Source organism: Xiphophorus hellerii, chromosome 9 (genome assembly GCF_003331165.1).
Source record: "Xiphophorus hellerii strain 12219 chromosome 9, Xiphophorus_hellerii-4.1, whole genome shotgun sequence".
Taxonomy (NCBI): domain Eukaryota; kingdom Metazoa; phylum Chordata; class Actinopteri; order Cyprinodontiformes; family Poeciliidae; genus Xiphophorus; species Xiphophorus hellerii.
The window spans coordinates 20,444,016-20,469,665 of record NC_045680.1 but is presented as its reverse complement, the minus strand read 5'-3'; the positions used below and the strand labels follow the sequence as shown (position 1 = coordinate 20,469,665).

The 25,650-nt window shown below is 38.3% G+C and overlaps 3 protein-coding genes across 4 annotated transcripts; 1 reads left to right on the top strand and 2 right to left on the bottom strand.

The window, feature by feature from the left end:
• The first annotated feature begins 340 nt into the window (after positions 1 to 340).
• Positions 341 to 14,787, top strand: hook1 (hook microtubule-tethering protein 1). Of its 2 annotated transcripts, XM_032571828.1 has the most exons (23): positions 341 to 424; positions 510 to 574; positions 1,800 to 1,885; positions 2,299 to 2,371; positions 3,632 to 3,682; positions 3,834 to 3,966; positions 4,090 to 4,157; positions 4,787 to 4,849; positions 5,988 to 6,071; positions 7,568 to 7,731; positions 7,818 to 7,958; positions 8,317 to 8,518; positions 8,986 to 9,096; positions 9,201 to 9,288; positions 9,634 to 9,700; positions 9,786 to 9,926; positions 10,005 to 10,092; positions 10,530 to 10,561; positions 10,641 to 10,723; positions 10,794 to 10,894; positions 10,993 to 11,094; positions 11,195 to 11,263; positions 12,963 to 14,787. In XM_032571828.1, exons 2-23 carry the CDS (start codon positions 530 to 532, stop codon positions 13,119 to 13,121), a joined length of 2,151 nt encoding a protein of 716 aa, XP_032427719.1. In that variant the 5' UTR covers positions 341 to 424; positions 510 to 529; the 3' UTR covers positions 13,122 to 14,787. The 2 variants fall into 2 exon arrangements, with proteins under 2 accessions (XP_032427719.1, XP_032427718.1); XM_032571827.1 differs by lacking the exon at positions 341 to 424 and having other exon boundaries at positions 431 to 574.
• LOC116725630 (cytochrome P450 2J6-like) lies at positions 14,529 to 18,840 on the bottom strand. Its single transcript, XM_032571830.1, has 9 exons — positions 18,581 to 18,840; positions 18,155 to 18,320; positions 17,925 to 18,077; positions 17,687 to 17,847; positions 16,997 to 17,170; positions 16,745 to 16,886; positions 16,462 to 16,649; positions 15,550 to 15,691; positions 14,529 to 15,395 (listed from the first exon to the last, which is right to left on the bottom strand). The coding sequence occupies exons 1-9, from the start codon at positions 18,770 to 18,772 to the stop codon at positions 15,190 to 15,192; spliced, it is 1,524 nt and encodes a 507-aa protein (XP_032427721.1). The 5' UTR covers positions 18,773 to 18,840; the 3' UTR covers positions 14,529 to 15,189.
• Positions 18,841 to 19,966: 1,126 nt separating this feature from the next.
• Positions 19,967 to 24,387, bottom strand: LOC116725639 (cytochrome P450 2J6-like). The gene is made up of 9 exons (XM_032571839.1): positions 24,067 to 24,387; positions 23,512 to 23,677; positions 23,259 to 23,411; positions 23,004 to 23,164; positions 22,720 to 22,896; positions 22,483 to 22,621; positions 21,567 to 21,754; positions 21,343 to 21,484; positions 19,967 to 21,073 (listed from the first exon to the last, which is right to left on the bottom strand). Exons 1-9 carry the CDS (start codon positions 24,256 to 24,258, stop codon positions 20,898 to 20,900), a joined length of 1,494 nt encoding a protein of 497 aa, XP_032427730.1. The 5' UTR covers positions 24,259 to 24,387; the 3' UTR covers positions 19,967 to 20,897.
• Between the last annotated feature and the right edge of the window lie 1,263 nt (positions 24,388 to 25,650).

The following is a 25,650-nucleotide window of genomic DNA, read 5'->3' as shown; positions in this document are numbered from 1 at the left end:
TTTGACGTGTATTTAAATTGTAATTATTCCCGTGTTAGTATTTCTTATTTTTAGAGGTTATTTCATCCTGAAAATGGGTAAGTTAGAAATTTCCCTTTAGTACAATAAACGAGTGAAAAGTCGTTTGATCAGTGAAAGCAGGGTAAAACGCTTTAATCGCTTCTTAATCACAAAGGCGTGTTCGGAATTCCAGTGCTGCACTTTCATTGGCTGGAACATTATAAATAGTTGTCAATCATATCTGAACTGAATGCTGATTGGTCAAGTCTTTGGCATCATAAACAGTCCTCCCGCGAGCAACTGAACGCCAAGTAGCTTAGCAGCAGCGTCATTCACCAACACTTTACGTGATTTCGTAGCGTAAAGCGTCCTGGTTCGCTCTCGAGCTACGTATCTTTCGTTGGCAGTTTACCTTTGGCAGCAGGTGAGGTCAAATGCAGCGGGACAGAGCGGAAGAGCTTCGTTGACACAGGTGGAGGATAATTTTTTACGTTTTTTTTTTTTTTTAGAAAACCAAAAAGGGAAGCAAATGGAAGACAGTGAAACAGCGCTGGTGGAAAGCCTGATAATATGGGTGAGTGTATTTGGTCAAGTGAAGCTTAAAGGACTGCGGTATTTTTGTCACCTGTGTGGTGTAGGTGGTAGGGCTCTGCGGAAAGCTAGCCGAGTGAAAATAAAGAAGTTATGTTAGAAGACACGGCTAATACTATCCTATGTGGTCTACAATAAACTGATAAAAAATTTTTAGCGCTTAGCGTTAGCTTGAAAGGCATAGTTACCGTAGCAACACCAAGTCAACCGGTACAAAGAGTTGCAACAGGGTAAGGAACTACAGCCTGCTGCATGTTACAGTTAGCATTCAACATATGCAAAGATGTCAATTATGGAGCGCTGAACGTGCCATAACCCAACAAATACATAATCATTACACATAAAAGCATAAAATAAAAGAATATTGTTAATAAATAAAAGTTACATTAAAAGTGTTTGAAATAAATATAGAAAGTTGAGTGGACTAAGACTGAAAATCAATTAAAAAATTCCCTTTCTGTAGTCATACAGCTAATTGAATTAATCAGGAGATTTTTTTTGTGCTCCTGGAATTAAAAGGGGAAAAAAAGCTATGTAACTTATTAAATGTGGCTTTATAACTCAAAAACCAGGAGAGTACCTAGTATTGTTTAAGTATGTTGATCTCATGTAGATTTATTAGATCTTACTGGGGATGTACTTATATAAAAATATGATATTAAAATTGCAGACGACCACACCACTGACATTACTTCTGTGATGCTTCAGTTAAACATCCTATAGTCCTGCACTGCATCACTATCACTGTACATTGCCAAATAAATACTACAGGACCAACCACATCCTGTAACACATACACAAACGACAACAATATGGAAATAAACTTTGGCTCAGTTGATAAAAATGACAAACAATACCTAATACTGATGGTGAAACCAATATATTATGTATCCCTAGATCATGTTTCTATTTTTATTTTCACTAGGTATGTCTGTAAAATTTATTAAAAGATCTGGTATTTCTTTAATGAGCAATTAAAAAACAGATGGGTTTAAAACAATCTGAAAGTTGCACTCTTCTACAAGTTCTAATACTATAAAAGTTGCAGGATACTAGACACCTCTTTTCACATTTAGTTTTTTGTGTATTTCTTACTATTAGAAATTTTCCCAAGGACAATTCTAAATTTCTCAATAGTAGAATGAATGATGGATGATAAATTAGGCTACACTACTATGATCATAACGATCTTGTGTTTTTCCTCACAGCTGCAGACATTCAACACTCCAGCACCTTGCAGCACCGTGGAGGAGCTCACCACAGGAGCAGCAATGTCACAGGCACTTCATCAGATGTAAGAAATCACATGTATTAAGAAAATAGGTGGTATATCTGTAAAAAAAAAAAACCCCATAAAAACATTTTGTGCAATGCCCAATGATTAAACAAATGACTAGTTGTTAAAAAAGGGGGAATTATTACCTGGAGACTTTAAAAAAAAGTTTTTTCCCCCATTTGAATTAAATGTACTTTTTTTTTGTTGCTGTTTTTATTTATTTTTTATTTAGTTTTGTGAAACCACTTTCCAACTATGCCAGTGAGTATACTGTAGTTGCTTCAGGCATGTAATCTTACAGATCAGTAGTCAAACGTTGGCCTTACCTAGTGATAAATTACTGTCATTGAAAAGAAAAATGAATTTTCCGTTTTTCTAAAAGATGTTACATGCAGTTCAACTATTTTTTCTTTCCACTGCTTGTGGTGCAGAGACCCCACGTGGTTCAACGAAGCATGGACGAGCCGTATCAAAACAGATGTTGAGGACAACTGGAGACTGAAGGTATAAAGACACATCCTCACTGTGTAGCATTGGCCCTCTCTGACTGAATGCACTGGTTGCTCCACATTTCATTTAATGCTGACCACAAACCTGCTCCTTTGTTGCTGTTTTTAACCTGCATTGAATAGATTTATTGTGATTCAAGTGTGGGATTAATTATAATAATATTAGGATTAGATTATGTTGACGATCTAACAAAACAGTCATGATGATGATTAGAAGGCAGATTTTAGCTTGTAAGTGTGTGTTTTCTATTCCTCCTTCTTTATTTAGCTTTGTAAATATTTCTGTGGCAAATATGGATTTTACCTGGAGTGTGTTTGTCTTTACAATTAGAATACAGTTATTTGTTTATTCTTTTTTTTTTTTTTTTAAACTTTATTTCAAACAAATAACATGAACATACATAGGATCATTAACTCAATGACAAATATCAAAATATATAAAAAAAAATAAGAAGGAATAACTACATACATTGACAGTGTTGATGTTAAAGTCTTGAAATATTTAAAGCAGAATGAATTAACTAAAAAAACAAAAGTTAAATAAATATATATACATTGGTAAAATAAAACAATGTGTACTTTTTCAGTTATACTGTTTTTATAACAAAAAGTGTCAGAAATACAATCAAATACATGTAAGAAAGGGTATATTACAGCAAAAAGAAAAACAAAAGTAAAAATTATAATAGAGGGATCTGCTTATGAGATCAAGTAAAATTTATGAAGTAGAGTTAAAGTTTTTACCAGTTTCTTATTGTTAAAATTAAGTTTTTCCAACAGAGGCAGTTGGAAAAACTGCTTCTGTTGGTTTAATTTAGTATACTGTTACTTAAATAGGTGTATGATGTAGCACTGCACAGTTCAATGCAAATTTATGATCAAAACTATCATTGCATGCAATACTAAAATGGAAAAGAACTGGTTTGTCTGCAGTAAATTTTAGCCAATAATTTAAGTAACATGGATTCTGATTCTATGTTGGTAACGTATTTGATGCTTATTCTTTAATGCAGCAAAAAATTGTTTTAGAAGGTAAAGTGGTGGTGAAGTCATTAAAAAATTGCATGTTCGGAATTAACCCAGAATGTTGAGACTAACGATGTTGAGTAACATTTTTTTATTATTTATAGCAAGTCATATTCATATAGTGACTTTCACCAACATTATTGCATGTTGCATTTTGGAGCCTTAGTTGGCAATTGGTCTTTTTGATACATTTGAAGCTGATCATATTTTCAAATCTCTCTCCTCTCAGATGAACAATCTGAAGAAGATCCTTCAGAAGGTGGTCGATTATTATAATGAGGTATGAAGTCCATAGATTCCCCCTGGCTTCCTGCAGTAGTGGTTTTATATTGGTTTTTATTTGGCAATTTAGGAAGTGTTTTGTCTATAAAGGTTTTATAAGGTATATAAAGGCATAAATAAGGGTTTTATTTATGCCTGTGTATCACCAGGTCATCGCTCAGGACATTTCATACTTCCCTTTGCCGGATGTCTCACGGGTGGCAGAGCACGCAGAGCCGGTGGAGATGGGAAGGTTGCTGCAGCTCATACTGGGCTGTGCTGTCAGATGTGAGCAGCAACAAGGTTTGTTACTGCTTTACGGTTGGAACAGATGTTATATAAATATAGTTGCTTATATTCTATAAGTCTATCTGAAGTAAAAGCAAAAAGTCCTCTTGTTGAGAAGATGTTCTCCTCTGTTGGCAGAGTACATTCAGATAATTATGACCATGGAGGAGTCTGTGCAGCATGTGGTCATGAAAGCTATCCAGGAGGTTGGTTCGTTAAGTTTCTCTCTCATTTAAATTAGATTTTACAGACAATTCTAGTTAAAATTGGCACCTTGTTTTAATGTCTGAAAAAGTCTTTGAAAGGTGCTAGATGCAGAAGTTGTTGTGGAAAGAGCTGGATAGACCAGTCATTATCTGGCCTCTGTCTTTGCTGTGAACCCAAAGCAGAAAGACATTAAACCATCCACCCATCCATCCATTTTCTGTACACCCTTGTCCCTAGTGGGGTCGGGAGGTGCTGGTGCCTATCTCCAGCTAAAGTTCCGGGCGAGAGGCGGGGTCACCCTGGACAGGTCGCCAGTCTGTCGCAGGACATTAAACCCGGTTACCTATTTATGTGTCATTGTTATCATTCTGTTCACAAACATCATTTTATATTTCATGTTTTTGTTTTATCATCCAGCTCTAATGTTCATGTCTGCCAAAACTTTTAGTGACCATACTACACATTTATTCTTTTTTATTATTATTATTTTGAAATGTAGAATATCATCATAATTAGGTTTTCTATGTTCCTTAGTGATATTTTGTCACCACCCTGGTTTAACTAGGCTGATGTTTTGCAGCTCTTCTGTTGCTTATATCTAATAACCTGATGACATTTTCCTCATCAGCTCATGAAAAAGGATAATTCAGCAGCATTAGGAACAGAGCTGTCAGGGGACCCAGAACAGCAGGTCAGTAATTATTCTGTCATTTTGTCTTCTTTTTTATTGTGTAATGTAAAGTCATTCTTCACTAATTGACATTTCATAATCAACAATGTTCAATGTTTTGCTGTAAAAGAATGTAACAAGAGCTGCAGTGAATTTCAAAAGTATTGGAACTCATTGATACGTTTCACACTTTGTCACAAAGTATCACAAACTGTAATACAGAATCTACAGATCACATTTTCCATACTTCATCTGAACATGGAAAAACACAAATGCAATTCCCCCAATACATTACTGTCCACATAAACTGACAGACTGAGCCTTTGCTGCTTGAATTAATCATTCAAGCAGCAAAGGTAACTCTCCAGAAGCTGCAGAGATCCCTAGGTGGATGAATGTGTTGACAAGACAAGTCCTACTTATGTTCTCCGTAAACTGGCCTTTTTAGAAGAGTGCAAAACAAACCTATTGTTAGGGTAAAAAAAGCCTGAAGGTGTCGGGTTTGTAGCTGGTCACAAGCAATACTGGTGACACAGGAAGTATGCAGAAGAACATCCTCTGGTCAGATGACCTCCGTCTTCATGCAAAACACCATTATGTGGACTGAAACTAACAATGCACAAAACCCCACTATGCCATTCCCAGCTGTTCACAGTTGATCAGAAGATGGATAGAGCCAACTTGAAAACCTTTTAGAGGATGCACAAGATACTGGGAAGGAGGTTCAACTTTCAGGAGGATGACAATCCTAAACATACAGCCAGAGATTTACTGGAATGATTCACATTAAATTATATCCATGTGTTACAATGGCCCAGTCGAACTCCAGTTTTATGAGTTATTCATTCAGAAGTCTGAATATAAATGTTTTACAATTATTTTAAAAAGAAAACGAATATAATTTCTTTTATACTTCAGCTTTTGCTACTTTGTGTAAGTCTTCATAAAACCAAAATAAAATGAAGTTGTGGATGACGCATGACCGAGGATGTGGAAAGGTTGTTTTTCTTATAAAATGCTTTGAGATGACATCTGTCTCGAATGGTGCTGTATAAATAAATTAAATTGAAATAGCTCTGATATTTGACATTTGAGAAGTGTGTTTTCTAATGTTTTTTTAATTTTTCATTGTAATTCTGTTTCTCAATCATGTGTCCAGGTGAAAAAACTCCTGGCAGACCTTTCTGAACTCATGTCAGACAAGGAAGCCTTAGCCCAACGCTGTCAGGAGCTTGACTTACAGGTGAATATAAAGCTCGTGCACAACCTCATTCTGTTCAGACATAAAGTTCTTCATAAAGCACTTGGCAATAAGTTTTTTGTTTTTTTTTCCCAAAGTGGACTCTAGAACATCTCATTAGTTTGCAGATTTTAACTTTGTCTGTGTTCAGACATGCATGCCTTTGGTACAGTGTAACCCAAAGTTTTGCAACTCTCTGTAATGCTTGGCTCCATTGTCTGGAGCTGCTGTGGCAGAATGACTGTGGACTCAGTCTGGGTTGTGCTGGCTCCACTGTGGCATCCAGCCTGCACTACCACTAGCACTACCACTGCTAGTGTGCAGGGAGACCACGTATAACACAGGGACTGATCAACTGTTTACCTCGATTCTCAGCAGATTGATTTGGTCAATTTCCTGCCTTGCTTGGGTCTCTGGGCAGAGAGGTAAGTAAAGTGCAGCTTATCGTCGGGGAGACGGGAACTAAACCAATCTAAACCAGCTACTCGAATGTTTGCTCTAACTTTGCTAACAGAGGGCTCAAACAGGGTTCTGATGAGATATGCAAAGCTTGTTTAGTAATTTTTGCAATATTCCAGTATTTCAATGGGAACTTTGCTAGCCGTTTGTCCTCTTCTTTAGGGGAAAGCATGCTCAGAAATCCTTGAAATGTGAAGTCAAGCTACATTAAACATGACTATTTTATGTCCATATGTGTGTTTTAGGGGTATTGTCTTAATAACATAACTTTAAAATTGGGCAATGGTTTTAGTCTTCCTAATTCAGTCTATTAGTACAGTGCTGTGAAAAAGTATTTCTCCCTTACTCATTTAAATTTTTTTATGTGTAAATCTTTAGAAAATAAGAGATATTTACAGAATGGAAAAAACTGCATAAACCAACTTGGTCTTACATGAACAAATAATTGCTGACCTTGGTCAATCAGTTAACTGTGTTCAACCAAGAAAGCTAAGTTCGGTTTTGTTAGCCCCACCCACACGGGACTACGACGAAACCTTTAGAGTCAAGAAATAACTTGGGCCTGTGTGACAACATGAAGCAGACTAAAAGGTCTAAAAAGCAACACCCAGAACCACAGAAATTCAATAATGGATGGAAAACAAAAGGCTGTACAGCCATTTACAGGGCGTATCCACAAATGAATAAACTTAGAATGGTGGTGAACCTTCACCGGAGTGGCTGACCTTCTTAAATTACTCCACAAGTGGATCAGCAACTCATCCAGAGGGTCACAAAAGAAGCCAGAACATCTGAAACCTGACTTGCCTCTCAGATCAATGTTTCAGATTCAACAATGAGAAACTTTACAGCTAAGCCATACATTGGAGTTGTGTTTTGTTTCTTCTGTCTCTTTTAATTCTCAGATGTAACTTTTCTGCTCTGCATGCTGTTATTGACCTGCAGGAACTTTAACACTGCAGCTCCTTTCTGCTTACTTTAATCCACATCAACATAAAACTCCTAATGAGAGCTGCACTGACATTTTTGTTCCTGGTCAGGTGGCCGCCCTCCTAGAGGAACGCAACAGCCTTCTGGCCGAGAACGATGTCCTAACAGACCGAGCCAGCCAGTTGGACACATTCGATGACCCCAGCACGCCATCAGGCAGGAAACACAGTCAGCTTCAGCAGCAACTGGAGACTCTGCAGGAAGAGAACTTCAGGTTGTTAACTGTGGCTTTAAATGCTTCTCAGCTGTGTATTTGCAGCGAAGACCAAATGCTCATGTGTGTGCGTGTGCTACCTCTAGGCTGGAAGCTGCCAAGGATGACTACCGGATCCACTGTGAGGAGCTGGAGAAGCAGCTGGTTGAACTTCAGCATCGTAACGATGAGCTTACCAGTTTGGCAGAGGAATCACGGGCTCTCAAAGACGAACTGGATGTTCTGAGGTTGGTGTTAAACAAATGCTTCCAAAGTTGTTCTTTTTGTCATTTATAATAAAGTTAATATCTGTACAACACTGATTTCTAAACTGTAGTTTAACTTTTCTAGCTTCTATTCACTCCTAAATACGTTGATCTATGTGTCACCCTAATACTCTACCTCAGTAAACAATAAGTAGGTTGAATGAAATTGGCCTTCACTTCCATTTTACAGTGCTTGTAAGAGAATTCCAGCAAACACATCAATGTTTGTAAAAGTCCAAAGAGTATAAATCCTTTTGCAAACTAGTACTACAAACGACACTTCAGTCTCACTGCAACATTTGACTTATTTACTGGAAATAATTGTGTTGATTTTCTTCAGGAACTGCTCAGACAGAGTGGTGATCCTGGAGGCATCAGTGGAAACCTACAAGCGTAAGCTGGAGAATCTCGGTGACCTAAAGCGGCAGGTGAAGCTGTTGGAGGAGAATAACATGATCTACATGCAAAACAGCGTCACTCTGGAGGAGGAGCTGCGCAAAGCAAACGCTGCCCGCGCACAGCTGGAGTCCTACAAAAGACAAGTAAAGAGCTTACTCTTATTGCAAGATTACATATCATTTTTTGATTATATGTCATATAATTTGCATTTGGAGAATGTGTTTAGTACCAAGCATATAGGGCTGCAACTAACGATTATTTTAGTAATTGATTATTCTATTCACTATTCTCACAATCTGATAATAAATTGACACACTTTGCAAATTTTTTATTTAGCCTCTTAAGCATTTTTATTCAAGATTGTATTATACTATAATGTTTACAAAGAAGATTTTCATCTTAAATGCAAAATGTTTATATTTTTTGGACAGTTTTGGCTTAACATCTGCTAATATTCTAATATTCTTTCAGCAAATTATCTTTTTTTGAGTTTGTATGCTCTAGTTAACAATTAATCAATTACTTAATTAGTTGACGATCATTTCAATAATCGATTCATCTTATTAATTGTTTCAGCCCTAGAAACAGATTTGTTTTTTTGTTTCAAAAGGTCCAAGACCTCCACAATAAGTTGTCAGAGGAAACCAGACGCGCAGACATCATGGCGTTTGAGATGAAAAAGTTGGAAGAGAAGCATGAAACTGTGTTGAAAGAAAAAGAGGTTCAACATCTTATAACATTTCACCATTAATATGTACTATACATTGGCTTTGCTTAACACCTTTACCTTTTTAAAAAAAAAAAAAAAAAACTTTACACCGTTAGCGTATCATCATTGAACGAGATTCTCTGAAGGAAATCAACGAGGAGCTGCGATGCACTCAGGCTCAACAGGACCAGCTCTCACAATCAGGTACTTCATCAATCAATTAATGATGCTTTTATTTACTACCTAAAGTACTGTGGAAATGATTTATCCTCACACTGATTTCTTTTTTTGTCACTCAAACATGTTTCAAATAAACAAATAATCAGCCTGACAACAACAACTAATTAGGTTTAGAGGGCAAGGAAGTTAATTTTATTATCTTGTTCTTCCTTAATGACTTAAATTGTTAGAAAACTGCATTTTCTGTGATGTTATCTTTGTCTGGTTGGAAAATATAAGTATGGCAATAAAAAAAAGAAGCAAAACCAGAAGAAAATTGTAAGGGAGTAAATACTTTTTTTTCACATCGCTGTACCTTTTTGTACTTAGGGATGCTTCCCTCTGGCAGCCCCAGCCATGAAAACCTGGCAGCTGAATTAATTCCCATTGAGTACAGGTAGTATTTTACTGCTTCATCGTATCCATTTGTATTCTTTCTGCTACAATGTTGTGTGTGATTACTGACTGTCGTGGTTATTTAGAGAAAAGGTCATCAGACTGCAGCATGAGAACAAGTTGCTGAGAGTGCAGCAGGAGGAATATGAGCAGGAGAAGATTGCCACCCTGCAGACCCAGCTGGAGGAAGCTGAGAAGACTCACAGCAAACTGGACACAGAGAACAGGTGTGCTGCATTTGTGCTCCTTTGTGTTGATTCTCTTTCTGCATGTTGATGTTTTTCTGTTTGCTGCTTCATCTTCAGATTGAGCCTAGAGCGCATCGGTGAGCTGCAGCAGCAGGTGGAAGATCTGCAGAAGGCTCTGCAGAGTCAGGCTGCCAAACCAGATGATGTGAGGGTGCAAACATGCTCTGTCAGCAAAAAACAGAGTTACAATGTAGTCTGAAGCCGGACTGGAAAAAATGATAATTGAGTGAGAGAGATCAGGGAGTGGAAAATATTTAATTTCTTCCTTCTTGACAAATACGTTTTCACTCCCTTTGTTACTCAATTACTTAGTGACTTAATTACTTAAGTTCCTAGTTACTAATTTAAGTATTTGGTTAATTTGCTTACGTACTTGTTACTTACTCACTTGAGTACTGAATTACCTGCTATTTGAGTAGTTTGTGTATTTAGTTACTTAGGCTCAATTACTTACTTGCATAATTAGACATTTGAGTTTGACAAAGTATGTGATATGGACATGAAAAATGAGGAAGAGCCTTCAATAGAGAGGCTTCATCCAGGATGTTATGTTCAGTTTTGACATATCTTTTTCATTTTCAGTCAAATCTGAAGAGGAAACTGGATGCTCACATGTAAGTGAGTTTGCTCTCAGATAGAAATACAAGCTTATGTTCTCCAGTAGGTGGAAGTGGATCACTTGTTTTTCCTCAGGTCCCAGCTGAACGAGGCTCAGGATGAAATCATGAAGAAGAAAGAGCTTCTGGAGGACCTTCAGCCTGACCACACCCAGACATGTATGGTTTAAAAGTTTTAATGCAGTTGTGCTTTCAACATGTAATAGAAAACTGACTTGTTGCTTCTCAGCTTTGAAAGTGGATGAGCTGATGGCTGCTCTGAAAAAGAAGGATGACGACATGCGGGCCATGGAAGAAAGATACAAGATGTATCTGGAGAAGGCTCGCAATGTGAGTTAAATTAATTTAACATTGGTAACTCTTAAATGTGGGGTGAAATGAAGTTACTTATCAGTATTTTCATCTTGACCCTTACTTTTGCCTTGAAGGTAATTCGAGCCTTGGACCCCAAGCTGAATCCTGCCACCGCTGAGATCCAGGCTCTCAGAAGCCAGCTGGCAGATCGGGACAAACAGATTCTCAACCTTGAAGTAATTGCAGCTTTATTTAATTGATTCTAGTATGAGTTTGCAAACAATTTGAGTATAGCATTCATTAATTGTGAAGCTGAATATGTTTTTTTCTTCTTAGCGTCAATGTGAGCAGGCCAGGCTAAGAGAGTATGAGGAGAAGCTGATTGTTACAGCCTGGTATAACAAAGTGAGTTGTTACAGCTTTAATTAAAAATGCATACTATTCACATTTCACAGTGGTGGCATTTACTGAAGTGATTGAGAGAACTTTAAAACACTATCAGACTTGGATTGCAGCATAAAAAAACACAATGCTTAGATTCTTTTTGCAGACATTGACAGAGTTGTAACATGTTTCTGTTTGGGATCTAGTTTCTGACACTGGACAAGGTTGATCTTGTTAATAAACAGCTAGTTTCATGCAAAACCAAAATAATGCAGCATCTCACAACCAACCATAATACTAATCAGTAGCGATCTTGTTAATAAACAGCTAGTTTCATGCAAAACCAAAATAATGCAGCATCTCACAACCAACCATAATACTAATCAGTAGCGATTCAATAACAAACGGTCAAAATAAAATGTCTAACTTTATACTGAACAGTAAATGCACCGTAATAGTCACTAAAATATCATGCTGTCAACAACCGTCTTCAATCTGGGTGTTGTTTCTGCGAGAAGATTTGGTTAACTATATTCAGTTCTCTATCGGTGGGATGTAAATAAATAAAGTTAAAGGAAGCACTGAGGAATAAAAGCTGCATAAAAGGAAAATGTTTCTAATGCATGTCGCAAGGTGTCAAGTTTACTAATACTGCGAGTGAGAGCTAAACTTTCAGCAGATAACATGAAGTTGCTTTGATGTAGCTTGTTGAAAATAAATAAATCCTTTTAGTGGTAGAAGCTAACAGTTTTATCTGACACTAGACATTCAGAACAACTCAGAATAAGAAGTATTTAAATCACTAAGCTATTAACGCCACATAAGCAGAAACCAGGAGGCTGTCGTTGCATTTAGTGCTGTTTTTTTCCCCCAGCTGAACACCGTCTATGTTTTTATATGTTGCCTTTGTTAAAGCCGGCTATCAATCAGCGAAGAAGGTTGATAGGTTTATTTTTGTCCTAACCTGCAAAGAATCAGCCAAAGACAGAGGTTACTTTTCTGCAGAACAGGAGAATTGAAAGCAGATGCGAAGAATCGCTGTCAAACACTGTCTGGAATCAATTCTGCCAGATCTTTCTTTGCATTTCTCTTTATTGTATAGAAAAAGGAGGTTGGGCTTCTTCACACAGTCACACAGAGAATTGACCAACGATCTTTACGTTCTGGAACCTTCTGTGGACATGCCCATACAAGGGCATGTGGCTGACCACAACTAATCAGTTACACATGGAGCAAATAACACATGAATGTTTTAACGTTTTTAGCTTCCAGGCAAACATCCTAAACAAAGGTAATAATATACTACAAAAGATTAATAAAGTACTACAAAAGAAAGAGAAGTTAAGTAAACATAAAACAGAATAATAATATGAGAATAATAATATAAAAAGAATAATATGAAAACATAACTTGTAAAATAAACTCATAAGTAAATGAACAGGAGGATAATTTTTCTAACAAAGGTATTTTTGTTTTCCATTCTTTCCTGGCGACTGCTCTCACATGTGATGTTGCCTTCGCATTAAGATAATGAATGATTGCTTACCGAAGGTATGCTCGGTAAAAGTGTTGATTACGGTACTGTTTTTAGGACTTCTGGTGGTATTGTTCTCCAAAGAGACAGACTTGGCTAATTATGATCGGTACATCTCTACTAATGACATTTTCAGTTTTCTTTAAATCAATGACTACAATTTACCCCTGGTTTCTGTGCTATTAGAGTTTGCACTTTCAGAAGTTGGCCATGGAATCTCGTCTCGGAGGCCGCGCTGCCGCCATGTTCCCCCCCGGCCAGTCCTTCCTGACGCAGCAGCGGCAAGTCTCAAACGCCCCACGCAGGGCCGCTTCCGCCAGCGTGCCTGCCACTACCTCCAAATAGACAGTGTCACAGCACCTCACATTGATTAAACTAGGCAAAAATACACAACAGTGTAAGCACTCAAGTGACCTTAAATGCATCTGTTGTCGGCCTTTGAGGAGGGTCAGACTGCGTGTGATCAGTGAGAACTTATCAGACCCATCCCAGGTCAAAGCAGAGGTTGTGTTATTATACCCTGCTGTACATTAGCCTGAAGGACAACCTTGCAGAGACATTACCCCGAGTTGACCTCACAAGCCAAAGCTAGATGTAGATTTGCAACAACTATCCTCTCTGCCTTGTGATTGTTTTGTTTTTCTTTTCCATCCTCATATTTAGCTTTTATAACATAGCTCTCCTTGTATTGTGGTAAGGTCAGAAGTAAAAGGGGAAAATCCTTGTGGAAAAGAGGCCTGCTATTTTAGCTTTAGTTTAAATGGTGACTTGAATCTCTGAAATCTAATCAAATGAAATGATTGTACAAATATTTAAGAAATGTACATGTACGTCACAGTGGGGACACTTTAAAAGGTGTGGTGTAATCCAACAGCATGAATAGTGTTGATCCAGCCATATCTGGTGCCGGCCACCAAGGATTTCAAAGCATTAAACAAACACTTGTAGTTTTCTATTTGTCCTATAATTGAAAAGTTTATAGTTTCAAATTCTGTTGAAACAAATTAAGTCATATTAACTCTAATTAACACTTGAGGTGCTGCAATAAGAGGTCTGGGAATAGTCCATTATCTTTTCTATATACTCTCGATGGGAACTGATGGACCTTTTTGATTACTGTGTGTGTTGATTCTTTAAGTCAATAAATATGTTACTGATACAGAAATGAATGATTCAACACCAGCTTTTCATGCAGCCATCACATCCAGGTCGAACACTTTTAAAGCTCCTGCAAATTGTAACACTAAAACTTTTAATACATGTCAATGTTTTCTTTTAGGATGCTGATTAAAAGAACATTTTGAAAAGCACTTATTGTCTTTTGCGCTAAAAGTGATCAGTCTGACACCATATAGTTAAATATCCACCACCCTGCAAAAATATTTAGTTTTGATGCGCAGCAGACACACGCGGATTTTATGGTGACCTTTTGAAGATGGACTATTATAAAGTTCTTTACAAATATCTGAAAAGTGGGGAGTGCTTATGTATTCAGTCCTCGGTCAATTCTTTGTCGAACCATCTTTCACTGTGATCTCAATTATAAATGCAGAGTCAATACAAAATGCTTGTCCCACTTAGACAAAATCCTATAATCCTTATTCCTTACACTTCATATTGTGTGTCACAAAACATCCCAAAAAAATTCATTGTAATTTGTGTTTTTAGAAGGTGTGTGAATTCCTTTACAAGACATTGTAAGCTGTTCAGGTTTAGCAGTCTCTTTACTGCCTTTTCTCTGTTTATTGTCAGCAGCACAAGATGTTCTGTTATACGGCCACATGTGGTAAATGGATGTATGTCACTTGAATCTCTTTCTTTGCAGCTAATTATTATTGTAAATTGCTGACTTAAAGGCATAGTCATTTAATAAAATAGACTGTACAATCAGGTAGAAGGTACACAGCAACCTGCATAATGCTAAATGTTTGTGTGTAACTTATTAAAGAAATGTCTAATGAATTTTAGAAAATTTAATAGCTTTTTTGCTGAATAAAATCTTTTTCAAAAATTGCAGTTTATTTTTTTTTTTTTTCAGTCAAATCTCAATCCTCAGTAGGTTATATTAAGGAACCCGTGACTAATAAAAGAAAGCGATTATATTATCACATCATCCAGGATCAGTCTACTAACAAAAACAAATGCAGAAATGAATCCAATCATAAACACAATTCGACAGGCTCTCAAAACAAAAACCTTGTGAGTAAATCATGGGGTCACATGAGTTTGAGAAGATTGATGATGGTTGACTAGGATAAATGTTGGTAATCGGATAAATTATTACATATAGATTTGTCTGAACAAGGAGAATGTCAGATCCATCAACATTGCCTGGTTAAAAACACTGATGTTTCTGCAATTTGTGAAAATGGATCTGTTACTTTGGCAAAGTGCCTGTTGTCCATCCTGCAGCTTATGTTTTATCGCATGTAACCTTCAAGTCAAAGCGGGATTTTGCAAAGATCTTGAATGGATGTGGTGTGCGTGTAGCTCCAGTTATCCCTTCTGTACTCAGCTCAGCGCCATCAGGAGTGGAAAAGTGAAACTTCTGGAATAAGATGACAAAAAACAGGAAGAGTTCCATCCTTGCCAGACCTTCACCGAGACACGCTCGCTTTCCTGAAAAGAGAAAAAAGGTACCCTCATCACTATCCTTTAAACGCATGGTTTCTGTTTCCTCTTAGATCATTTTTACCAGTGTGTCTTTCCTGTTCAAAATCATAATTCCAAACTAAGTTTATGTGCAGAACTATCACTTAAATGCAGTTGTTACCGGCGGAGAAAGGTAAAAATGCTTCCTTCTTTATGAACCTGCCGTCTTCATCCAGGAAGTGTTTGGGGTTGAAACTGTCGGGGGTTTCCCATTCGTTCTTGTCAAAAAGAACAGAGGTCAGGTTAGGCATCACAGTCGTCCCCTGCAAAGAAAGAAAGAAAGAAAACAGACTTATGAGACGACAAGAGAGGGAGAAAATCATATGCCTTCCAAAAAGACAGGAAACTGGGAAAATAATTCTGTCACGGGCTCATATATTAGATATAATTTTTTACATAATGTGTGAAGTGTTTTTGTCTGTATCTGAACATTGTTGGTCAGTTACATTGTCCTTTACAAACAATAAAAAACAGAAAGGCCTCAAAGGTAAATGGAATATTTTTTTTAAATCCTGATTTGGGAGTTTTCACTACAAAAACCTACTCAGGTGGGAAGTTTGAGTGATGAGGTTAAGTAGGTGTTCCAAACTTTTAAATCTGAATATAAACTTTTAGATATCAAAATAAAATAAAAAAAACTAACCATTTAAATGACGGATTACAACACTTAAAATCTGGAAATGGGCTTGAAAAGAATCACTCAAATACTGGTTGCAGAAGGAAATGATAGAAAAAAAATCCAAATATAGAAAGTTTTGTGAAGATACTTTTTTTTCAGAAATTTGCTAATGTCAAGTATCAAATGGTAATTCCCAGAATATAAGGAAATGTTTGATCCTGAAGACTTTACAACTAGAGCAACTAAAGTACACGGTAACATATTGATTTTACTATTCTTTGTGGCAGATAAAATCACCGTGAGAATTTTCTGTGGCTTTTGCAAAGTCATCTGCTGTTGCTTCAGACTCTTGCTTGTTTAAAACATTCAAATGTGAGATCCTGCAGACGTGTTCGGGGGGATGATCAGACACACCTTTGGTATGAAGTAACCGCTCAGCACTGTGTCCCTGGCAGCCATCCTGAGTGCGTTGAGGGGAACAATGTTTCCCATCCTTTGGATCTCATGGATAACAGCATCAGTGTAGGGCATGTTGGATCTGTCTGCCATGGTGGGCCGGCGGCTCTGTCCGACCACTTTGTCTATCTCTTCCTGGACTTTGTCTATAAAGCAAATCAAATCCAGTTGCTGACCACATGCAGTAGTCTTCCTTTGGTAATTTGATCTGTTGGTGAACATGGTTCTGATCTGAGCTCACCCTGGATGTGAGGATATTTTATAAGGTACAGAAGTCCCCACTGCAGCGTCTTTGAAGTAGTTTCACTGCCAGCCAAGAACAGATCAAGACAACACAGAACCAGGTTTTCTTCCACAAATCCCACATCCTGCTTTCTGTTGTGCTGTTGAGCAACAATGAAGAGACAGATACACGGTCAGGTCTTAAATGTGATATTTCACAACCTTTTTTTTCCTTTTTTTTCTTTTGGTTGAACCAAAGCGAGTTCCATACTCTTTCCTCTATAAGGAAGTTGTCGATGTAATCTCGTGGGTTGCTTAGATCCAGATCCAGCTTGTGTCTTTCTATCTCTTTCCTGATGGATGCCTTCAGAGATCTGGAGCTGCTGAAGATGCCATTGTGAGGCCCTGGCAAGTGTCTCATTATTGCTGGGAAAGCATCATAAAGCTGTTAAGAGATGAAAAAATAAGTGCATCAAAATGTACTGACTGCAAAAAAGTTTATTACTTTCTGACTTTTACACTATTAGTGGAATTTTAGAGAATAGCTTCTTTTAATACTTTGTACAATTTGGGGAAAATATTACGGTAATCTTCTTTTGCAGCAACAGTTGCGCTCATGTGAGGCAGATTGTTTCTCACCCTACTGGAATTTAAGGAGGGTTTGGATAAGAATGAAGCACTCCTCCATTTTCAATGTTTCAAAACTCTTTGCAAACATCCTAATGCTGAGCCAGAAATATTCCCATAATCCCTGTGAGAAACTTTTCATAACTCAGGAAAAGTGGGTAGTGACTCCATCTAATTGGATCAGACTAGACTGAACATGTCTGCTTGCTGTTCTCATTCTTGGTAGAATTAATAAAGTGCTGTTTGAGTTAAAATCACCAATATCTGTTCAGGGGAATCTCCTTTTTCATTTTTTGTCATTAACGTACACCCTGCAACTTTCTCTGTATCTTACCAGGGCCCATATTGAGCCTTCCAGGTAGGCCATGTCTGTCAGATTCCTCAGCATGCTCTGGAGGTCCTGGTCACTGTAGTCAAACCTTCTCCCAAACACAATCTGGCAGATGATGTTGGACACAGCATTGTTCAGAAGTGGCACCGGGTCAAAGGATTTACCTAGTAAGAAGACAGAAGTCTTTAAATACAAGACGCTATCTGTGCAAAAATCTGGTCTGTTTTCCGCTGCTGTCAACCTTCCTCCTTCTCCATGGCCTCCTGCAGGTGTCGACTCTCCTGACAGATGTTCTTCTCCATGGAGCCCTTGGCCATACCAAAGGTACGCAACATGGCCATGGCAAAGCGCCGTTGTCTCCTCCACACCTTTCCATTGCTAAAGAAAAGACCACCTAGAAAAGGCAAAGAAATCGAACATCCCTCAAGTGTTGGTTGCCCTGACGCTCTGAATCTGACCAACCTGACTCACCTGAGTTTCCTGAGTAAATCCTGGTTGCCATTGGACTGTGAGGCCGGTCTGCAAAGTTTTCTGCCTGTGTTACTAACGCCTCTTTCACCGTCTTCCACCCGGACAAAAACACTGTTTTGTGTCTTCCCAGACGTATGCAGAACACATTCCCATAAACATCAGCAAGCTGTGATTGCAGAATCAGAGTAGAAGGGTTCTATTGTGGAGCATGTGACTCTAAAATAATGCAGTCAATTTGTTGTTGACACTGTGACCAAGCATAAATTCTTTTTTTTTGCAATTTTTGAAGTAAAACATCTCTAAAAATGTAAGATGGTAGACTTTTATGAAAATTTGCAATTTTTATGTCAGGCAACAATTGTGTTAAAATGCTGCACTACCAATATTTTCTTATTTCAGCTGCTTTTTTTTTTTTTTTTTTTTTACCTTAGTGAGGTAAATATGAGGCTGCTTGGATTCAATGCTGAAGATGTTCCCAAAAAAAGGAAGTGCAGGCGGTCCTGGTGGAAAGTGAGGCGGATCCTTTCTGTTGAGCAAATTTACGACGATTAGGATCGCAAAAATCAAAATCAGCATCCATCTGAGACTGAACCACTGACACAAGCTGCAGAGCCACATTGTCACAGTGAGGAGAGCAGGGAAGAAAGAAGGCTTATCAAGATTTCTGTCCACGTGGTTCTGAGATGGGCTGGTACTCTGCTGACTCCAGGTCTGGTAAATGTGAAGTGTGTGACTGAATCAGTCTACTCACTCATTTGTAATGTGCATCTGCTTTGGCCAGCTGGGTTTCACGGATTTGGGTTTTGTTTGGGTTTTATGATATTTCAGTGGTACAAACATTTAGCATGAATTTTCAGAAACGGAATAAGAGACTGCAGGTCATTCAACTCTATATTCTCTTATTTCTTTTAGTGACATGTATGTCTGCCATTTTTACTTCAACCAACCAGCAGATGTCAGCAAAGTAAAATATTTGTGGATTTAAAGCCATGATGTGAAGTAATAATTAATTACTGATGATCTGCTGAGGTTGTACTCTGCCTCTCACCCATTGACTGCTGGAGATAACCCCCCATCACACCACCTATCAGTGCAAAGTCATCATGATTAAGGCATATTTATTCGCCTTGATCATGATGGCTTCGCTCCAATGTTTTGCAGCATATCTGGCATACACAAAAATGCAGCTGTCAGCTTCCCCACGAGAGCCCCTGGTTCTCCAGTCCCTGAAGACCAGCTTCATGAGTGCTGATGACAGAAGGCCCTTTTGTGACACTGACCAAGTTTAGTGCAGGCATTTGAGGAACCATGTCTGCCAGGAACTGCACTAATTCTGTCTTGTCATTGTGCCAAAGGAAATTGGATGGAATGTTATTCTTGTTTGTCACCTTGCATCTTCCTGCCTTGCCACGTTGAGACCTGGTTTCGCCTTTGAGGCTCGGTGAGTTGTACACATCCTAACCCTTACTGAGAACTTGTTAGCTCTTCTTAATGAGGTCGTACTAGTGAAGGAGTTGACCTCTGATCAGAGTACAGGAAGCAGCAGGTGCTTCTATGTAAAACGTCGAATAGATGAGGAAACTGACAGACCTCATGAATGAAAAGCTTGTGAATGTTACTGAAAATAAGGGTGGATAAAGTGAAAGCTTTTTGTTTTACATGTAAGAAATATTTATTTGTACAATTAGACTGTTTATTATTCTGACATTAACAGCAAAATGAAAAAAAAAAATCATTCACTTCCATAATCGCATTATTATGGAAATTTCATTTATCAAAGAATGATAAGCCATTTCAATAACAAGAGAAAGATTAATCTTTGTCTTTAAGTTTCTTTATTCGAAGGCAAAAGCATTCGAGGACCCGTCTCACTGAACGCAGTCAGGAGAAGAGCCCTGAGCGCAGTCACATCACATCGTTACATAGTCACAGCAAGGAAAAGACCCACCCAAAGTCTGAGCTCTATTGCCAGATGGACCACAGAGACAACCCCCACCCCCACCTCATGAACTATCCCTCACCTCTTGGAGGGGACGATTTTGTGGCAGGAAAGAGAGTCGATAAGGATTTCAGCAGAAACTTCTAATTCTTCTTTGTCAGTCATGGGTGCAGAGTCTAACAAGGGTACAAACTACATTCCACACATGTCAGTTCTTTAAGACAATTGCCAGGCTTGGCATTATACCCAAGATGTCTTCAGGTCTCTATCAAAGCTGTGGAAACATCTAAACATTATCTTGAAACTTCTTTAATGGAAAAACATATCTTGAAGAAATACAAAAACACAGCAGATATAATCAGTAAATAAATGGTAAAAAGTATCAGTTCCATCCATAAAAACCGAAATGTTCTATTACAGCATCATAATTGTAGTGATTTATTGTGCTCTCTTAATTAAGCCAAAACAAAGTTGTTATGAAATAATTCCTCAACAGTACAGTTTATCCATTCAGCCTGTGTATAAATATACACATTTCTGTATTTGGTATGTTCTTTTTACTCTGTTCAATAAAATGGAGGATGCAAACATTTCGCAAACAATATTTTCATTTTCAGATTTAGTTTTTTGGGAGATACTGTTTAAGACAAATTCTTGCTCGGTCCTATTAGGAGTCAGGGCAAAGTATAATGCCTTTAATGGTGATTAATTCACTCAACATGCTTTTTTAACAAGCAGCTATGCCAAAATCATTATGGTCAGTTTTCTGATGAGCAGAAACAAGTCTGGTAAAAAGTCCTCAGCTCAGCGAGCCTTAGCAGACACCTTGTAGGGATGAGGCACTCGTGTCGTCCCAGTGATTCCTTCAGTGCTCAATTCAACTCCGTCAGGAACAGAGAAAGTGAACTTCTGCAGTAAGCCAACAAAGAACAGGAACAGCTCCATCTTAGCGAGGCCTTCACCAAGACACACACGTTTCCCTGCAGAGCAAACACAGATACACACCATGTTTTAATATGAAGAGTGAGATTATTATTCATAATGTTATTCTTGGAAAACCTAGGTGGAGCACTAAAAAATTTTCATCATAGGTTTTAAAAACTTTCCTTTAATCTTAGTCAGACCCGTCCCATGCAACCAAACCATGCTGGTTTGACATTGGTTGACATTGGTTACATGACATTGTCGGCAGAACATTTTGGTCATGGTGACAACTCAATGACAGGTCATAAATATCAGAGTGCTGTACCTGCAGAGAACGGTAGGAATGCTTCTCTCTTCACAAACTTCCCATTGGCATCCAGGAAATGTCCGGGATTGAAGGTGTCTGGAGTTTCCCATTCAGATTTGTCAAACAGGACGGATGTCAACATGGGCATTAAAGGTGTGCCCTGAAAAATCCGAAGTATCAGTCAGTCATTGATGCGAAAACACTTTTTAATACATTAACCATTTACTGCTCAGTAAATTTACCTTTGGTATGAAGTAACCACCCAGAGTTGTATCCTTGGAAGCGACCCTGAATCCGTTCAGTGGAACAATGTTCCCCATCCTCTGGATCTCATGGATCACAGCATCAGTGTACGGCAGGTTCTGTCTGTCGGCCATGGAGGGCTGGCGACTCTGTCCGATCACTCTATCAATCTCTGCCTGGACTTTCTCTGTGATAGGATTTAAATATGATGAATTGGGCTTTGACTGGAGAGAGAGATTTCCTTTCTCCGTTTAAAACAAGGCATGTGTTTTACTTTGATTCATATCATTGAGAGAGTGGACACAACTGAACTCGCTGCAGAGCTTTTTGACTGAAATAATATTTTCAGCATCTTGCCATTACATTTGACAAGCAGATTTTACCTGGTGGTGCAGCTCTTTGACCAGTGTGCAATGGTCAGTTTTTAAGTTACTGAACTTGATTTAGCAAGTGAAAATGTTTAAATACTGTCATACTTAGCTTCTTTTATTTGTTCAGTTGTAAAAATATGGTAAAAAAGAAAAGAAAAAAAGTTAATACTGCTCCACAACAGCATATCTAACCTCTCTGGTGTGTATCCTGGTCTTTGTGTTGCTTTTTCATTAGAATAAACGTTTAATGGACCTCTATATTTAGCAGAGGTCTATAATAACCCTAGTCCAGCAGATCTATGGTCCTGCTGTTTTCAGATGCAGGTTCCAACAAACCAGAATCAAATGAATGGCTCGTTGCCTTTGCTAAAGTAATTTTATTTTGCGGTAATTTATCTGATTATTTTTAAATGTCATTTTCAGTGATGCAAATTATGTTGGTCCAACACATTGTGTCTCTAAAGTTTGTGGTCGCTATGTGACAAAATGTGAGACATTCAAGGTGTGTTGTTACTTTTGAAACCCGCTGTAGAAAGTCACTCACCTTGAACTTCAGGGTATTTTGTTAGGTAAAGCAAAGCCCAAAGCAATGTGGTCGCTGTTGTTTCTGTTCCTGCCACCAAGAGGTCGAAAGAGCAGAAAGCCAGGTTGCTCTCTGTGAAGCCCAGGTTAGAGTCTTTGTGCTGCAACAACATATAAACACGTTGGTTAATGATTCAATCCTCGACAGAAATAGTTTTGGTTAAAGTGAAACAGCTTCAGTGGTGGATGGTCTACCTACGTTCTCCATTTCAATGAGGAAAGTGTCGATGTAGTCTCTGGGGTTGCTGGGATCCAGATCCTTCTTGTGCTTTTGGATTTCCTCAAGAAGGAGCTCTCTTACTGAGTTATAACTGCTAAAGATTTTGTTGTGAGGACCTGGCAGATATTTCATCACTTGAGGAAATGCGTCATAAAGCTGTTTGTATTGACAGAAATGATAAAACAACCAACCCGTCATGATAAAAATCTCACCCGTCAGAATCAGTGATACAGAGCAGCTTCATTCAGAGCTAACAGGCTTACCTGACCCCATATGCTTCCTTCAAGCCTAACACCTTCAGACATGCACTTCAGCATCGTCTGAAACATGTGGTCATTGTAGTCAAATCTTTTTCCCATAACAAGGTTGCAAACAATGTTGGAGACGGCATTGTTAAAGAGGCCTGCTGGGCTGAAGGGTTTACCTGAAGAGGAGTTTTGAAGAATATACATATTTAAAAAAAAACAGCCTTGCACATTAATATCAGTAAAGTGACCTTTACATTGTATCTAACCCACCTTTCTCACTCTCCATTTCCTCCTGCAGGTGTCGGACCTCCTCACAGATGCTGAGCTCCAGGGTGTTTTTGCCCAGACCAAAGGTGCGTAAAGTAGATAAAGCAAAACGTCTCTGTTTCTTCCATATCTCTCCATTGCTTGCAAAAAGACCACCTAAATAATAAGTCCACAGAGTTGTAAACATCAGCCCTTAAGTTTATAAAGCCCAGCATTTTATATACTGTGCACTGAGAAATAGAAACTGATTTCACACCTGAGGGCTCAGTGTAAAACCTCTCTAAGACTGCATTTAATGGCCGATCCACAAAGTTCTCAGCTTGTCCCACGATGGCCTCTTTCACCATCTTGTGGCCGCTCACAAACACCACAGACTGCCTGCCAAGGCGCAAGCTGAAGACGTTTCCGTAGATGTCAGCCAACTGTGGACGGAAAATGAACAGTATTAAAACTGCTATATTTTATTTTATCTTATTTTTTACAGTTCAACCACATGGTGTCATTAACTGTGTACATATAGAGCTTCATTCAAAATTTTGTTAACGTGGTTTAAATTTGCTTTTTTCTAATAAACTGTTTAAGAGTTTTCTTAAGATCCTGAATTTAACAATACATAATTGAAGGCAATCAAGCTGCTACAAATGATATCTTCTTGTTTCTTTGCTTAATTTGTAATTACTGAAAGTATGCACAACCTCAGAAAACATTTTCATATAAAAGCTCACAAGAACTTTTTATAAGCATAAGTTTGCCTTATTTTCAAGCCTTCGAGTTAAACTACTTTCATAAATTATGTCTTCATAATCCATACCTTGCTGAAATAAACGTGAGGATGTTTGGTGTCCAAACTTAAGATGTTCCCCACAAAGGGGAGAGCCTTCGGTCCTGGAGGAAAGCTTGCTGGTTTCCGGTTCCTAATGAAGTCGGCTATCAAAAGGAAGGAAAACATAAACAAAAGTATCCCCCTGACGTCCAAACTCAGGAAAACATCATCGAGCCACATGGTTGGAGATTCAAAATGGCAGCTGTTGTTTTTCCACCCGCTGTTTCTATACAGCCTGTTGAGAATTGACTGAAATATCTTGAGTTAAGCACATCAGTGTCAGGGAAATGAGAGACACAAAGTTCCTCTGGCTGCACATATGGAAAACTTGTTATATAATACACTGCAAACCACTCCTACCTGAACCACGAACCTAACCCCTGTTGCAATATGTGTGATGTAACCAGTGGTATTCTAACCCTCATGAGATTTCAGCGTGTGCCCTGCAATTTTGCTACAATCCTCTGTGAATTTCAATTCTGTCCTGAATTTTGGTTCTCCATGATAAAAATGTCTCAGGAAATCTAACATCTGACCTCAACTATCATAAGAATCTTGGGAGAAGTCAAAGCATCTTGATCAATGTGTCTACAGAAACGGACACATTTGAGTTTGTGCATGGAGAAATTGTCTCTGCGGTGACGTGTTTAAAGGTTAAACCAGTGGCTCTAGACGTTAGCTGGCTTTTCTTGGATGGAAAGAAAGTCATCCCTGATGATCCTTTCTGCAGACCAAATTGTTTTAGAATTGTAGTCCATCTGTCGGTATAGCGACGGAAGTGAATGAAGCCGAACCTGGTTTACATTTTCAGGGACTTTAATCGAGGCTTCTTTTGTAACACCCATCTTCTGCAAGTCAATATCTGTTGCTTTTGACCCTGTCAACTTTGCTGCAGTCTGTAAACGTACTGTTCAGATTGTGTGTTCTTGGGTAAAAGCCATGCTAACTGGACAAAGTACATTGATAGCAAAAGGCACAGACCATATTTATAGTGCATCTGGTTGTAAATGAGCTTAAATCAGGTGGACTAGTTTACAACTTAAACTAGGCAAAAAAAGATAAAATAAGAAAAATTACCTTAAGTATTTAAAGTTTTTACTTGCAGTTGGCTTAAAAAGTTTATCTGCTGCAGAGCGACATTGTCACAGTGAGGAGAGGAGGAAAGAAATGAGGCTGATTAGGATTTCTGTCCACATGGTTCTGAGATGGGCTGCTTCTCTGCTGACTCCAGCTTTGGTAGACATGGTGTGTGTGTGACTGAATCAGTCTACTCACTCATTTGTACTGTGTATCTGCTTTGTTCAGCTGGGTTTCACGGATTTGGGGTTTGTTTGTGTTTGATATTTCAGTGGTATAAACATTTATTATGAACGTTCAGAAAGTGGATAAGAGACTGCAGGACATTTTTATGGTTGCGCAGGAACATAAGTGAAAAATGCATGTCTGCCTTTCGTACTGGAACCAACCAGCAGATGCCAGTAAAGTAAAACATTTGTAGATCTGAACCCATGATGTGCAGTACTAACATGCTGTGATAGACTGGCGACCTGTCCAGGTTCTGTCCCGCTTATC

Coding starts and splice junctions, on each gene's coding strand:
- hook1 (XM_032571828.1), top strand. CDS start 530: ATGGAAGACAGTGAAACAGCGCTGGTGGAAAGCCTGATAATATGG. Junction 1,886..2,298: donor TCACAGGCACTTCATCAGAT/GTAAGAAATCAC, acceptor CTTGTGGTGCAG/AGACCCCACGTGGTTCAACG. Junction 4,158..4,786: donor TCATGAAAGCTATCCAGGAG/GTTGGTTCGTTA, acceptor TTTCCTCATCAG/CTCATGAAAAAGGATAATTC.
- LOC116725630 (XM_032571830.1), bottom strand. CDS start 18,772: ATGTGGCTCTGCAGCTTGTGTCAGTGGTTCAGTCTCAGATGGATGCTG. Junction 17,848..17,924: donor GGCCATGGAGAAGGAGGAAG/GTTGACAGCAGC, acceptor TCTTCTTACTAG/GTAAATCCTTTGACCCGGTG. Junction 17,171..17,686: donor AAGGCTCAATATGGGCCCTG/GTAAGATACAGA, acceptor ATCTCTTAACAG/CTTTATGATGCTTTCCCAGC.
- LOC116725639 (XM_032571839.1), bottom strand. CDS start 24,258: ATGTGGCTCGATGATGTTTTCCTGAGTTTGGACGTCAGGGGGATACTT. Junction 23,165..23,258: donor GGAAATGGAGAGTGAGAAAG/GTGGGTTAGATA, acceptor ACTCCTCTTCAG/GTAAACCCTTCAGCCCAGCA. Junction 21,485..21,566: donor GTGGTTACTTCATACCAAAG/GTAAATTTACTG, acceptor CGGATTTTTCAG/GGCACACCTTTAATGCCCAT.